Here is a 14,984-nt window from a genome sequence, read left to right as displayed (position 1 = left end):
CCCAACAAATGGGCTGTTGTTATCTAGATTAGATGTTCCTGTTTCGTGTCAATGTATTGGAGGTAACGTAGTCTGTAAGGTGTATTCTTCAGTCCTCAGCTCCCCCACTCACTGCACGCCAACATTCTTGAAAGACGGGTGTCCGGCACAGGCTCGGCCCAGCTCCAGTCTCCCAGAAAGAATGCGACACGATTTCCCGACTTCCAGTATACCCGTGTGCCAGGTATGCAGAAGAGGTCGTTGCGCATGCACAAGTGTGCAGCCTGGGATATGAAGGGAACGTTGGAGTCGCTCGTTCTCTCGCGCGCTCTCTAGTGGCTTCAGAGAGCAGCGTTGACAGAACGAGGGGGCGGAGCCCACGGCGGCGGAAGTGAAGTCACTTCCGGGCTGGGGTGTTTGTTTGGACTGGAGAAGGGAGGCGGCGGGCGAAGCGCGCGTCGAGCGGGGGAGCGGCGCTGCCTGTGGAGATCCGCGGAGGCCGACCGGATTCGTTGGCTGCCGTCCCCGCTGCCGTGCACTGGGTGAGGGGTTCCCTCGGGCGGAGCGGCCAGAAGGGTGCGGCGTCCCCGGCGGTCGAGGGACAGCACCTTGGCGACGGTTGAGGGTCCCCTGGGTTGTTGGCCACCAAGCCTTGTATGGCTTCCTTACTCCTTGCGTCTTTCAGTCGGATCTGAGGGATGAGCTGGGACCGACTTAGACTCTTTCTTCTTTGAGAAATGGCCGTCGCTTTTTTTCTCATTGTCATTATTATTTATGATTTGGATCTCGCAGCACTCTATCCGGGTCCTCGGTAGCGCGCGAGGGTTGCCGGGATAGCACTTTCTCGTGGCCCCCCTTCCTCCCTCCACTTTCTTCACCTCCCCCCGGGTACCCTTTTCCCCTGCCCCCCACTGCCGCTTCGGCAACAAAGCTCATTGTTTCTCCCCAGTTTACGCCTGCGCGTCGCCACGCGCAGCCCATACTTGCTGCGCGTGCGCGCTCCTCCCGTTGCCGGGGTTGGGGAAGAGAGGGGCGGAGGGACTGGCGGGCTGGCGAGCGTCCGAGGGGAGCTTTCTACAACAGTCCACTGGCCAGTACCTTTCGGATCCGCTTTCTCCCGTTTCTTCACCTTTCCTTACTCCTTATTGTTAGTTATATTGTTTCCCATGCTCCTGATAGAAGGGCTGGAATCCGTGCTCCGGAGTATTGGAAACCAGATGAACTTCAACGGCCCGTCTAATCACATTCTTGGATTCCGGTCCCCCTTTTTAATTTCTCTTCCACTATACGCTTTCTCCCCACTGCCACTAAAATTATATGGCTTGCGGTGAAGTTTGTTTTTTCAAAACATTTGTTGAAGCAGCCGGCAGTGGTATTTTCTGGTGACTCAAAAAGAGGCCTTTTCTGCTTCCTTTTGTTGTCTTGCACTCCCTGATTTTGCAGCCCCATCACCTCATGGAAACCACAAACTCTAGAAAGAATTTGGCTTTCAGTTTGCCGTGGGAAAAAGTCTAACAGCTGACAGCTTTTGACGTTACAACAGAAGACAAATACCCATTTTCGTGCGCTGGCTAATCTTGTAGTCTCGTGGCATGGTTTTTCACAAATTGCAGTTGAGCAGGTGTTGGTTTGCATTTTCAAGTTACGTTTATAAATAAGAAAAAGGTTTCTGTAAGGATTTAAATATGATTCCCAGTGTTTTCTGGTTTGTGCTTCTGATTCCAATTTGTGAAAGGATATTTGGGGCAAATTAGCTTGTTTATGGTGCTTGTTAATTGTGAACTTGTACAAAACTTAATTTTTTCTCACAAATAAGTGTCTACGATAAATAAAGATAGGTAACTTTGCAAAAATTACTGCCTATTTATCTCTTTCTTTAAAGGATGGTTGTTAAGCAATGGAAGTAATGTTTAAAGTCCTGGGAGCTTAGAGAGTTTTTTTATAATGTATATTACTGCTTAGGGTAGATGATCTCTACCCTCTTTGGAACAGAGTAAGTTTATCGTAGGCTTTTCCTTCAGTAGGCACTGTACACCTTATTCAGGTTTCCCCCTTTCTGACTGTAGAGAGTGATGCTCCACTTTTAATAGAAAATGTAAACATTTATAAAATGCTGTTAGCATAGCAATTTCATTGATAATGTGGGAGGTGAAAGAAGGTAGAAAATAAGGCTTCAGCCCCCTTTCTTTTGTGATTTTACATATTTTTGTAATTTACAGACTTTATTATAACCTGTGAAAAAGGCAGAGCAAGTTTTATCTTGCCCATTTTGAAATTGAGGAAATACAAGTTTGAGAAATTATTTTATTAGGCACATATTTCCACAGCACTTAGTAATGCCAAGCATTGTTCTAAGTGTTTTTACAAGTATTTAATCTTCACCCTCCCTAGGTGGTAAGTACAACTGTAAAATAAAGCTAACAAGTGAGAGATGTGAATTAACTTGTCCAGTGTACACAGCTAGTAAGAGCTGGAATTCAAACCCAAGTAGTCCAGAGATTATGTGCTCTTAACCATTTTACTGTTTAGTGACATACCCAGGATCTGGTAGGTTGTTAGTGGCGTATCTTAGTTTCGGACCCAGTGCAAGATTAAAGTTGCCCAGGCTATACCCTCTTGCATAGGTACATTAGTAATTTGCATGTGATACAGCCTAAGTTTCAGTTCCAGTAACAGTCTTTTTTTTGTTGTTCTAGATTTCCTTACTGTTTAGAGCAGTGCTGTCCAATAAGTACTAATAGCACATGTCTGTTGAGCATTTGAAATGTGGCAAGTGCAGCTAAAGAACTAAATTTTTTATTTTATTGAGTTTGAATTAATTTATTTTTATTTAGCCATACATAGCTGTTGGCCCCACCACATTCGATAGTGTGGATATAGAGGTTTGAATTCCTTCTGCTTATTTTTTGTGTCAGTTTTTATAAATAAGGCTGGTGTTTCTGATGTTCTTTGAGCTTTTATCCAGTAGTGATGATAGGCAGTGCTGACCCATCCTTACTCTCACCAGATCACCTTTGTTATACCTTGTTAAGATTACAATTATAGTCCTCCTTCCGGCACATTGTTTCACTCCTACAGGTTTTTGGACATGTGATTTTTTTTACCTTATACCTTGCTCTAACAACCTTTAATTGCTATAAATGTTTAATAAGCCCCCAAATAGATAATACTGTTATGTGCTAGGCTCTATGCATAGATACTATTATTATTACCATTTAATAGATGGGAAATCTGAGACGCTGAAAGGTTAAATAACTTGCCCTTGGGTTCCAGAGCCATTACTTTTAATCATTATACTGCCAAACATTAAAACAAAAAATTCAAAGCTGCTTACAACCTTGAGTGGAAAACAAGCAGAAGCAGAGGTTTCTTTATCCTCTTTCACTGCTGGAGAAACAACTAATTATAGTAATGTGTGTGTATGCAAATAAGGTTAAGGAGTCACAATTGTTCAAAATAGAGTCCAATGGAATAAGAAAAGGTGTCTGTGGAGTCAGATTAAGGAAAGAAGAGAGAACTGTATTTGAATTTTAATGTGAATACTTTAGAGATGAAACTAGGGAGAAGTTTCTAAAACTCAAAAGATTTCTATAATTTAAAATTTCATAAAGAATATAAAAGAATGGACATTGCTGGAAACCATATTTATTTGTTTACTTTAATGTTTATTTCTTTAGAGAGAGAGGGTGACAGCAGGGGAGGAGCTGAGAGAGAAAGGGAGAGAATCCCAAGCAGGCTCCACCCTCAGCTCAGAGCTGGATGCAGGGCTTGATCCTACAACCCTGAAATCATGAGCTCAGCTGAAATCAAGTCAGATGCTTAACCAACTAAGCCACCACACGCCCCATGAGCAGGATCTTTGCAAAAGAAAAACTAACACAATGAAAGCTGGAATCTTTGCAGATAATAGAAAAGACAGAAGTCTAAGTCTGTCCCATTTAATATTATTTAAATAGAAAAGCAAAAGACATTTTGAGACATGCAACAGCTGAGAAATTAATACTTTTGCATGACCTTTTGAAGAAATATTAAAGATGTCAAGTTAGGGGAAGATTGTGAATAAAAGAAACAATGATAATAATCTAGTAAAAATACAGACAATAATGTTAATTGTGTTTGGTTAAAAAATTCTAAAAGATCTATACCTAAAGAAAAACCAAACAGTATGGAACTAACACTGCTTAAATTATTTCCACAAAACAAAGGAGATGGAGTGGGAGGAAGGAAATGGGATAAGTAAAATCATTCTAAGGTTCTTTCCTTGTCTGGGAGCAGGGATTGGGTTGGAGACCCTGAACAAGGAAAAGCATTCTAAATGTCTTGAATTGTTTGGAGGTGTATAGAGCATGTTTTTAATGAATAGGAATCTATGTAAATCTATTTTAATTTCACAATAGATGTAAGTCACATTATCATGCTCTACACTTTAAACTTACAGTACTGATCTCGATTATATTTCAGACACGGGAGAGAAAACCAACTGAGATTCCTTAGTAGTTTGTAAGTCACAGAAAATAAATCTGATATTTTTTAAAATATGAGTTTAGGGGCGCCTGGGTGGCGCAGTTGGTTAAGCGTCTGACTTCGGCCAGGTCACGATCTCGCCGTCCGTGAGTTCGAGCCCCGCGTCGGGCTCTGGGCTGATGGCTCAGAGCCTGGAGCCTGTTTCCGATTCTGTGTCTCCCTCTCTCTCTGCCCCTCGCCCGTTCATGCTCTGTCTCTCTCTGTCCCAAAAATAAATAAACGTTGAAAAAAAAAATAAAAAAAAAAATAAAAAAAAAAATAAAATATGAGTTTATTACACTCACTGGTATGCAGAGTTCCTAAAAATAGGAAAATAAACACTACAGGAATACAATATGAGAAACTATAAGAAAAATTTAAAAATTATGATGGAAGACATAAAACCAACCTTCAGTTATCAAAAATGATAAATCTCTGAGACTGGTTCAAATAGTCTAACTCTTAGAGTATAGGACTTGAATAGACCACTTTCAGAATTTAACAGATCAAGTAAAAAAAAAAAAAAAAAGACCATTTATGTATCTATATTTAGATTTAGATATAAACGTAGATATGTAAATACATATTTTTTTGTACCTTAGAAATAGAAGTCACACATTTCTCTCTTTAGACCCAAGGGGTTTGCAAAAACCATAGTTGTCTGCAAACAACAATAATAAGCCCCAAAAGTGAAGGTTTTTCTAGCTGCATTTTAAAATATTTATTTTTGAGAGAGAACACAAGCAGGGGAGGAGCAGAGAGACAGAGGGAGGCACAGAATCCAAAGCAGGCTCCAGGCTCTGAACTGTCAGCACAGAGCCTGATTTGTGGTTTGAACCCACTAACCATGATCTCATGAGCTAAGTCAGACTTAACTGACTGAACCACCTAGGTGCTTCACTGGCTACATTTTATAACATAATGAAGTCAAACTAGAAATCAGGGCATCAAAGGGTAAACAAAAGAACCATTTGGAAATGTAAAAATATTCTTCGAAATAATCTCTGGCTCATTATAAATTGAATAATTTGTAAATACCTAAACTTGATGAGAACTAAATTCAAAATACATGGAAAATTTATAGATACAAATCATTTATTAAATGGAAGGTTGAAAATAAACACGTTTGTCGACTTAAAAATCAGAGTAACAAATTGGTAGAAATTTAGTGAAGGGAAAATAAAGTGAAAAAACAAATTGATAAAATAAAAATATGTAGAAAAAATGAATTAAAGTAGGGGCTTTGTTTATTAAAATTGAATTTTTAATAGGTATCCATTCAAAATTCAATGGATGAATGTAACAGTGTCTCTCCCCACCCAGTTATCTCTGTAGGCATTGAGTGTTGTTTTTTGACAGTTCTCTTTTTTTCTTCTTTAATGTTTGTTTATTTTTGAGAGACAGAGACAGAGTGCAAGTGGGAGAGGGGCAGAAAGAGGGAGACAGAATCTGAAACAGGATCCAGGCTCTGAGTTGTCAGTACACAGCCTGACATGGGGCTGGAACTCATGGACCGTGACATCATGACCTGAGCTGAAGTTGGATGCTTAACCAACTGAGCCACCCAGGCGCCCCTTAACAGTTCTTACTGAGCTATAATTCACTGCCTGTAACTCATTTAAAGTATACAGTAGAGTTGTTTTTAGGATATTCAGAGAGTTGTGCATCCATTACCACAATTTTAGAACATTTTTGTTACCCCAGAAAGAAACCTCATACTCCTTAGGTGTCATACAGTATGTAGTGCTTTGTGACTGGCTTCTTTCACTTAGCATAATGTTTTCAGTGTTCATCTATGATACAGCATGTATCAAGTATTTCATTTCTTTTTATTGTCAAATAATATTCTGTTGTATGGAGATACCACATAGTATTTACCAATTGGTGGACCACTGGGTTTTATTCACTTTTTGGCTATTATGAATAATACTGATATGGAAATTTGTGTACAAGTTTTGTGTAGGGCATATATTTTCATTTCTCTTGGATGTATACTTAGTATAAATATCGGGTTCCATGTTTAATCTTTTGAGGAACTGCTAGACTTTTTCAAATCAGCTGCATCATTTTAACATGCCCATCAGCAGTAAACGAAGGTTCCAATTTCTCCACGTTTTCACCAATACTTATCTTTTTTATTACAGCCATTCTAGTGTAAAGTGGCATCCCATTGTGATTTTGATTTGCATTTCCCCCACGATTAATGATTTTGAGTATTTTTTCATGTATTTATTGATATTTGTATGTTCTTTGGAAAACTGTTGTTTGCCCATTTTTAAATTGTGTCATTTTTATTGAGTTGTAATAGTTCTTTATATATTCTAAATACAAGTTCCTTATCAGATATGATTTGCTTCTCTGTTTTATATGTTCTCAGAGATTCTGTGCATTTGAAATGCACAGATCTTCCTCTTAATACATATATAGGAAGAGTTTATTAGACTCACGGGTATGCACATTGCAAACCTGGAGTTTTTTTTCTAAGATAAATCTCTAAATGAGGAAAAGGAACATATAATCAAATTATATGTAATGAAACAAGTTAGAATAGTTACACTCTTTGCAATTTTATAACAAAATTAAAATTGCGGAGAAAATGAAATTTTAATGAAATATAAATTACTGTAATTAACCAAAGAGGTAAAAAACCTGAATACACTAATCATAACAAGAAAAACAAAATTAAAGGTTGTTAAAGATATTTTAAGATCACTGAGCCCATGTAACTTTAGATTCGTATGTCAGGATCCCATCATTCTTATTATTCAAACTATTCCTGAATAATAACAATGGAAATATTCTAGTTCATTTATGTTTGTAAGCTGTTTTCTGCCAGGGTCTGGCATTCTAGCAGTTTTCTTTCAGTTTAGTTTTTTGCTTTTTATTACTGAGAATATGATTTTTCTTGTCACTTTTTTGAAAATAATGTTTTTTGTCTTTTAAAAATTCCCTTTGATATTCTACACTTTGACTCTTGTATCTTGGTTTGTAAATATTTATCTTTTCTTTTCTTTTTTTTTTTTTTTTTTTTTTTTTTTAAATTTTATTTTTGAGAGAGAGAATCCCAGGCAGGCTCCTCACTGCCAGTGCGGAGACTGACACAGGCTCAAACTCACGAACCATGAGATCTTGACCGGAGCCAAAATCAAGAGTCAGATGCTTAACCTACTGAGCCACCCAGGCACCCCTGGCCTCTGTGGTTTCTAATGTGAAATCAACTGTTAATCTTGTTTTGAGGATTCCTTGTATGTAAAGAGACACTTGTATTGCAGATAATCTCTTCTCTTTGTCTTTCAGTAATTTGATTATAATGTGTCTTAATTGTGGATCATTTTGAGTTTATACTGCATGGAATTTGTTGAGCTTTTGGATATGTAGAGTAATACATACAGATTTGTTATCAAGTGTGAGGAGTTTGGGGTCACTATTTTCTTTTTTTAAAGGTTTTATTTTTAGGGGCACCTGGGTGTCTCAGTCAGTCGTCTGTTTCTTGATTTCAGCTCAGGTTGTGGTCCCAGGGTCATGGGATCAAGCCCCACGTCGGGCTCTGTGCTGAGCATGGAGCCTGCTTGGGATTCTTTCTCTCTCCCTCTGCCCCTCTTCCCCTGCTTACTTATTCTCTCTTAAAAATATATATATGTATATATTTTTAATCAATCTCTACACTTAATGCAGGCTCAAACCCACAACCCTGAGACCAAGAGTCCCAGGCTTCACTGACTGAGCCAGACAGGCATCCCAAGAGGCCGTTATTTCTTAAAATATTTTTTCTGGCCCCTTGTCTTCTTCTGAGAGTCCCATTATTTGTACGATAGTTGCCCACTGGTCTCTAAGGTTCTGTTCATTATTCTTCATTGTTTTACTTCCCTCCCAAAGCTCATTAATGTCAATTGATTTATCTCTAAATTTGCTGATTTTTTTTCTCCTTGATCAAATCTGTTGTAATCCTTTGGTAAATTTTTCATTTCAGTTATTGTACTTTTCAACTCCAGAAATTCCGTTTGGTTTCTTTTTAATAATTTTTCTATATTGCTATTCTCTATTTTTTTCATGTTTGTTTATTTTGAGAGAGAGCACATGAGCAGGGGAGGGGCAGAGAGGGACAGAGAGAGAGACTCCCAAGCAGGCTCTTGCTCAGTGCAGAGCCCAATGCAGGGCTTGATACCACGGCCGCAGGATCACGACTCAAGCTGAAATCAAGAGTCAGACATTTAACCAACTGAGCCACCCAGGTGACCCCCCACCTTTATTTAATGTTTGTTTATTTATTTTGAGAGAGACAGCACTAGCAGGGGACTGGCAGAGAGAGAGGGAGAATCCCAAGCAGATGCTGCACTGTCTTCACAGAGCCGGATATAGGGCTTGAACCCACAAACTATGAGATCATGACCTGAGCCAAAACCAACAGACACTTAACTGACTGAGCCATCCCATCACTCCTGATACTCTCTATTTGATGAGACCTCATTACTATGGTTTCCTTTAGTTATTTTGTACTTGATGTAAAGTCTTATAAGTCCAATGTCTAGGCTTCCTCAAGGAAGTTTGTTTTTTCCTGTGTATAGGCCATATTTCTTACTTCTTTTCATGACTCCTCATTTTTGTTGAAAACTGGACATTAATATTATAATGTAGTGCCATTAAAAATCAGATTCTCCTTTCCGCAGGGTTTTTGTTCTGCTTGTTATTGATCTGTTTAGTGATTTTTCTGAACTAATTTTATAAAAGTTTGAGTTCTTTCTGTATGTGTATGGCCGTTGAAGCCTTTTAGCTTAGTGGTCAGATAGTTATTTAAAAAGAGATTTTCTGAGGTCCCTGGCTGGCTCTGTCTGTACAGCATGCAACTCTTCATCTTGGAGTTGTGAATTCAAGCCCCACGTTGGGTGTAGAGATTGCTTAAAATAGAATAAAATAAAAATCTTTAAAAGATTTTTCTTTGGGTGCCCGGGTGGCACAGTCGGTTAAGTGTCTGACTGTGGCTCAGGTCATGATCTTGTGGTTTGTGAGTTCGAGCCCTGCGTCGGGCTCTTTGCTGACAGCTCGGAGCCTGGAGCCTGCTTTGGATTCTGTGTCTCCCTCTTTGTCTCTGCCCCTCCTCCATTCCCTCCCTCTCTCTCTCAAAAATAAATAAACGTTAAAAAAATTTTTTTTAAATACAATGTTTCTTAAATACCTATGAACAAAAAAATTCAGTCTTTGTAGGTAGATTCTTGTTTATGTTGAGGCATACCTTCAACACTCAAGCAGTTTACAGCTTTCTTAGCCCTCATTTTATGTGCATATACTGAAGGTCAGCCAGAGTATAGGGCCTTCACAGGTCTTTTGTTTTTTTTTTTTAATGTTTATTTATTTATTTTGAGAGAGAGAGTACTTGCGGGAGGGGCAGAGAGAGAGGAGGAGAGAGATAATTCCAAGCAGACTCCGTGCTGTCACTACAGAGCCTGACATAGGGCTCTATATCACGAACCATGAGATCATGACCTGAGCTGAAATCAAGAGTCAGACGCTTAACTGACTGAGCCATCCAGGCACCCCTCAGGTCTTTTCTGAGCATGCTCCCAGCACTGGACTTGCCCAGGGCCTTGGTTCCCTAGAATATGCAGGAGCTTTTCAAAGCCCTTATGCCCAAAGTATTTACTTCACCCATCTTTTTTCCCATGCTTTTTTCTTGGTGTTTTGTTTGCCACATCTCTTCTTCCTTGCCCTAGGTGGCTTTGGCTGCTATATTTGCCTTTAACTGTTTTTAACAAATGCCAATCCGACACTTTAGAATCATAAATTTATATACACAATGGAATACGTGGCAATGAGAAAGAATGAAATATGGCCTTTTGTAGTAACATGGATGGAACTGGAGAGTGTTATGCTAAGTGAAATAAGTCATACAGAGAAAGACAGATACCATTTGTTTTCACTCTTATGTGGATCCTGAGAAACTTAACAGAAGACCATGGGGGAGGGAACGGGAGAAAAAAAAGTTAGGGAGGGAGGCAAACCTTAAGAGACTTAGAGACTGAGAACAAACCGAGGGTTGATGACAGGTGGGTGATGGGTATTGAGGAGGGCACCTGTTGGGATGAGCACTGGGTGTTGTATGGAAACCAATTTGACAATAAATTTCATATTAAAAAAATAAAATCATAAATTTTATGGTATTTGGACTATATACCCAATTTTTAAAAAAATATTTATTTTTGAGAGAAAGAGAGAGCATGAGCAGGGGAGGGCCAGAGAGAGAGAGGGAGGCACAGAATCAGAAGTAGACTCCAGGCTCTGAGCTTTCAGCACAGAGCCCAATGCAGAGCTTGAACTCACAAACTATGTATCATGACCTGAGCCAAAGTCAGACGTATAACTGACTGTGCCACCCAGGTGCCCCCTCCCCATTTTTTTTTAATAAGCTCTATACCTAGCATGGGGCTTGAACTCAGGACCCCAAGATTAAGAGTCACATGCTATATGAACTGAGCCAACTAGGTGATCCTATACGCAGTTGTTGGTTTGTTTTTTTTTAGTGTTTACTTTTTGAGAGAGAGACAGAGTGTGAGTTGGGGAGGGGCAGAGAGAGAGAGGGAGACACAGAATCTGAAACAGACTCCAGGCTCCAAGTTGTAAGCACAGAGCCCAACATGGGGCTCGAACCCACGAATCATGAGATCATGACCTGAGCTGGAGTTAGACACTCAACCGACTCAGCCACCCAAGCACCCCATCCTATACCCAGTTTTTAAAAACAGCAGAACATGCAGAGGATCCAGTATGAAGAATGTGGTCCAAGAAGGGTCAAGAACAAGTCATAGAAAAAAATTTAAAATTTGATACATCACGTTATATTAGAATACCTTATGTTCAATAATTGTAAGTTGTCAACATTCTGAAAGAAAATGATCCTTAACCCTCTGGCTTTCACCTGGCTGGCTGTAGCCAGAAATTTGGTCAGCAGTTGTTCCTTCCCTCAGCTGTCTAAGATACAAGATTAGTGTTTGGGCTCCAGTTTGTTCTTTTTGGTTTCAGTTATGATTTGTTTCCCAAATATTGCTTAATAAAATAGTTTTATTTAGTCCTTTATGGACTCTTTCTCTAGGATGTATGTCAAAGCCACAGCTTGTTTGATGAAGTGATAATGAGCAAAAAAGCTGACCTAGAGCCTTGTCAAATACAGGGATTGGGCCCTTTTTGCTAAGCACTGTTGATATTTTCTTTGTTTACTGGTAGGCATCAAAGAGAGAGGGGAGTCCTTTGGGATTCTCAGACTATAGAATTTCCTGAGCACATTTTTCATGGTTTACATAAGCTTGTGCTCATAAATTGAATGGACTTTAAAAAAAAAAATAGATTGCCTTTACATGTAGATATAATTTGATTACAGAGGCATATTTATTTAATTTTTTTTAAAGAGACATTTTATTTTTTTAATGTTTATTTTTGAGAGAGAGAGAGAGAGAGCACAAGCAGGAGAGGGGCAGAAAGAGAGGAAGACCTAGAATCAGAAGCAGGCTTGAGGCTCTGAGCTGTCAGCACAGAGCCCAGTGCGGGGCTTGAACTCACAAGATTGTGAGATCATGACCTGAGCTGAAGTTGGACGCTTAACCGACTGTGCCACCCAGGTGCCCTTGTTTTGCTATTTTTTTTGAGAGCACATGCATGCAAGTCGGGGAGAGGTCAATAGAGGGGGTGACAGAGGATCCAAAGCAGGCTCTGCGCTGACAACAGACAGCCCAGTGTGGGGCTCAAACTCACAACCCCGAGATCAAGAGTCACATGCTTTACTGACTAAACTAGCCAGGTGCCCCTTTCTTAGATTCCTTTTATGGACTTAACCTTAAGAGTACGTATGTATAATGAAAACTCATACTATTCATATAATGTGAATTTAGTCTCTTAAGCTGGGGCTGGGGTGTTTATATCCTGAAACACACAGGTATTTTCTGAAATACTGAATACTACAGACAGTAGCATCATGGTAGTGACATCTGTACTTGTTAAGAGGTCCTCAAATATAAGTTACTAAGAACTGCTGCCCTAGTTATTTATTATTGTATACATGTGAAAGAGAAGCAGAGACAGACTGAGATTTATGTGCTAAGGTGTGGGTAGAATGAAAATAATAGAAGGCACTATAAAAGCAGACAGGACAGAAAACAGAGAATGAATATCTTTGATAAAAAAGTTTTAAAAAAATAATGAATTAGGACTGGCAATACATATAGAGCAAGTGCTCCCTGAACCTTACCCAAGGAAAACACTATTTGTGGTAGGATGTTTTAGTTTTTAGTGTTTTTCTTGATTATAACTGGAGTAAGAACACCTGAAGTTTTTTAAACTCTATTCTCATATTAGGTATGCTGATTTCTTCCTTTGGCACAGGTCACGCTGCTGTTTGAATTTATGTACAGGTGACTCATGTAAACTCATTTTTAGCAATTTCATACTTAATGAATTGGTAGAATATTGTAGAATCTGACCCTTAAGTTTTACACTTTTGGCCAGCACTGTATCAGCTGGTTTAGATCATGTTATCATTTAATGAATAGTATATAAGAAACCCAGTCTACTGTATTAGATATTGTTGTGTTTTTACTCACATAGAAAGAGATTAGATGCTTGAACTAGTTGGAGTCTGGTAGTCCTTTGTGGCTGTGCACCTGCTTGCTGTTGCTTTGAAGGTGGGTGAGTCTATAGCCCTGGGAAGGAAGAAGTCATAGAAGCTGACTTATCCATAACAGGTCTTTAGGTCCATTGGTGCAGCAAATTTCAAGGCTAAGAGAGGAAGACTGCTTCTGATCCCTGTAGGAAGGGGAAGCAGGAAAAGAAATCTCAACATGGAAAAGGTCTCCCAGGAAAGCATAGGAGAAAAGCAGGCTGCAGTGCAGAATGCAGAAGAAGCCCATCCTTTGGGAAGTGGTGAAGGCCAGGAGCTTGGAGGAAATATTAGAACAGGTTGGGCCTCACCTGCCCATGATGTTAGACAGGATATGCCCAATAGGCTTGTCAGTAACCTTGATATGATAGATGGAGTTGCTGATGATATGGAACGGTTCATGGAGGAGATGAGAGAGATAAGGAGGAAAATTAGGGAGCTTCATTTGAGGTACAGTTTGCACATTCTTATAGGACATCCCCCTCATCCTGACTATCGTGATGAGTTTTATCTTCTGCCTTGAATGCTGAGGTTAATATTAATAATAAAACCTCCTGCTTCCCAAAGTAACGTTTTCTTGATGTACCCTTTGCTGTGAATCTGGTGTTCTGTCATATTTCTTTCTTTCTTTTTTTTTTTTTTTTTTTTATGAAGTTGTTTGTTTTTGTTTTGTTTTGGAAAGAGAAAACGGGAGGGGCAGAGAGAGGGGGAACAGAGGATCTGAAGCGGGCTGTCGTTTTTCTGTTTGGATATTTCATTTTGAGTTAGTCTGGAAGTTTTTCTGTCAGCAGGGGAGTTTCAGAAACTTGCATGGAAAAGTTTATTACATACTGTGAAGGTAGTAAAGCAGTTTAAAAAGCAGTCTGTAGATAAACTCTCTCCTTTAAAAGCATGCATATTGGGGCACCTGGGTGGCTCAGTCACTTAACCATCCAGCTGTTGACAGTTGTGAGATTGAGCCCAAAGTTGGGCTCAGCACAGAGTGTGGAACCTGCTTGGGATTCATTCATTACCTCTCTCTCTCTCTCTCTCTCTCTCTCTCTCTCTGTCTCTAAACAAACTTTAAAAATAGATGCACCTGGGTGGCTCTGTCAGTTGAGAGTTCATCTCTTGGTTTCAGCTCAGGTCATGGTCCCAGGTCATGGGATTGAGCCCCTTGCTTAAGATTCTCTCTCTTCCTCTCTCTCTGCCCCTCTCCCCAGCTTGTGCTCTCTTTCTAAAAAAAAAAAAGAATAGCACGCATATATGTATATGTATATACACACACACACACACACACACACACACACACACACACATATATGAGATTACTTGGCTTGAAAATCATTGTACAGTGGACAGATCCAGACATGGAGAAATTCGACATGGACCCAGAGATACAAAGCAAATAGAGAGTGTGGTATGAAGTCTAGAGATCCACAGCATTCTTTACCTTGGGACTGAGGAACTAAGAGGTTATTAAAAGTCTGTTTTCATTTGCAATCTCTGAGCTTTTTAATATCGCCTGTTAAAAGTAGAATTTGCTTTTCATAAAGTCACTTGATTTAGATCTTCCAGACCATGCTTGTTTTATAAAGCAAGAGATATCCATTATTTAAAAAATTGGTTGATTTGGGAATTACGTTCAAGCTGTTGATTACTGTCATTTGCTGTTACCACAAAGCACTAGATGAATCTAGGCTATTCTCAGCACTTTCTTAAATATTGAGATCATTTGAGAAAAAAAAAAAAAAATTAAACTTTCCACTTGCTTGGTTTATCATGTGCCTTAATACATCATGTGCATGTAATACCTAACCACAATTCCTGGAGATAATAGCTGCTCACTAAGAACCGAAAGAATGACTAACACAATTAACTA

The 14,984-nt window shown here is 39.3% G+C and overlaps 3 protein-coding genes across 3 annotated transcripts in view; 2 read left to right on the top strand and 1 right to left on the bottom strand.

The window, feature by feature from the left end:
• Window positions 1-365: 365 nt before the first annotated feature.
• The window catches only part of PAIP2 (poly(A) binding protein interacting protein 2), a 19,916-nt gene continuing 5,297 nt past the window's right edge, over window positions 366-14,984 (top strand). The window contains exon 1 of the mRNA XM_025925026.2: window positions 366-521. The gene's annotated coding sequence lies outside the window, so the exon portion shown is untranslated. The remainder of the gene's footprint in view (window positions 522-14,984) is intronic.
• The window catches only part of SLC23A1 (solute carrier family 23 member 1), a 22,472-nt gene continuing 18,501 nt past the window's right edge, over window positions 11,014-14,984 (bottom strand). The window contains exon 16 of the mRNA XM_086702832.1: window positions 11,014-13,269. The gene's annotated coding sequence lies outside the window, so the exon portion shown is untranslated. The remainder of the gene's footprint in view (window positions 13,270-14,984) is intronic.
• On the top strand, window positions 12,941-13,980 carry LOC112861644 (protein BEX5-like). The gene has a single exon (XM_025925027.2). The coding sequence runs from the start codon at window positions 13,305-13,307 to the stop codon at window positions 13,644-13,646; it is 342 nt and encodes a 113-aa protein (XP_025780812.1). The 5' UTR covers window positions 12,941-13,304; the 3' UTR covers window positions 13,647-13,980.

This window comes from Puma concolor, chromosome A1, assembly GCF_028749965.1.
Source record: "Puma concolor isolate L17-30 chromosome A1, mPumCon1.1.hap2, whole genome shotgun sequence".
Classification (NCBI taxonomy): domain Eukaryota; kingdom Metazoa; phylum Chordata; class Mammalia; order Carnivora; family Felidae; genus Puma; species Puma concolor.
Note: the sequence above shows the minus strand (reverse complement) of the source record. Positions and strands in the feature narration are given on the sequence as shown.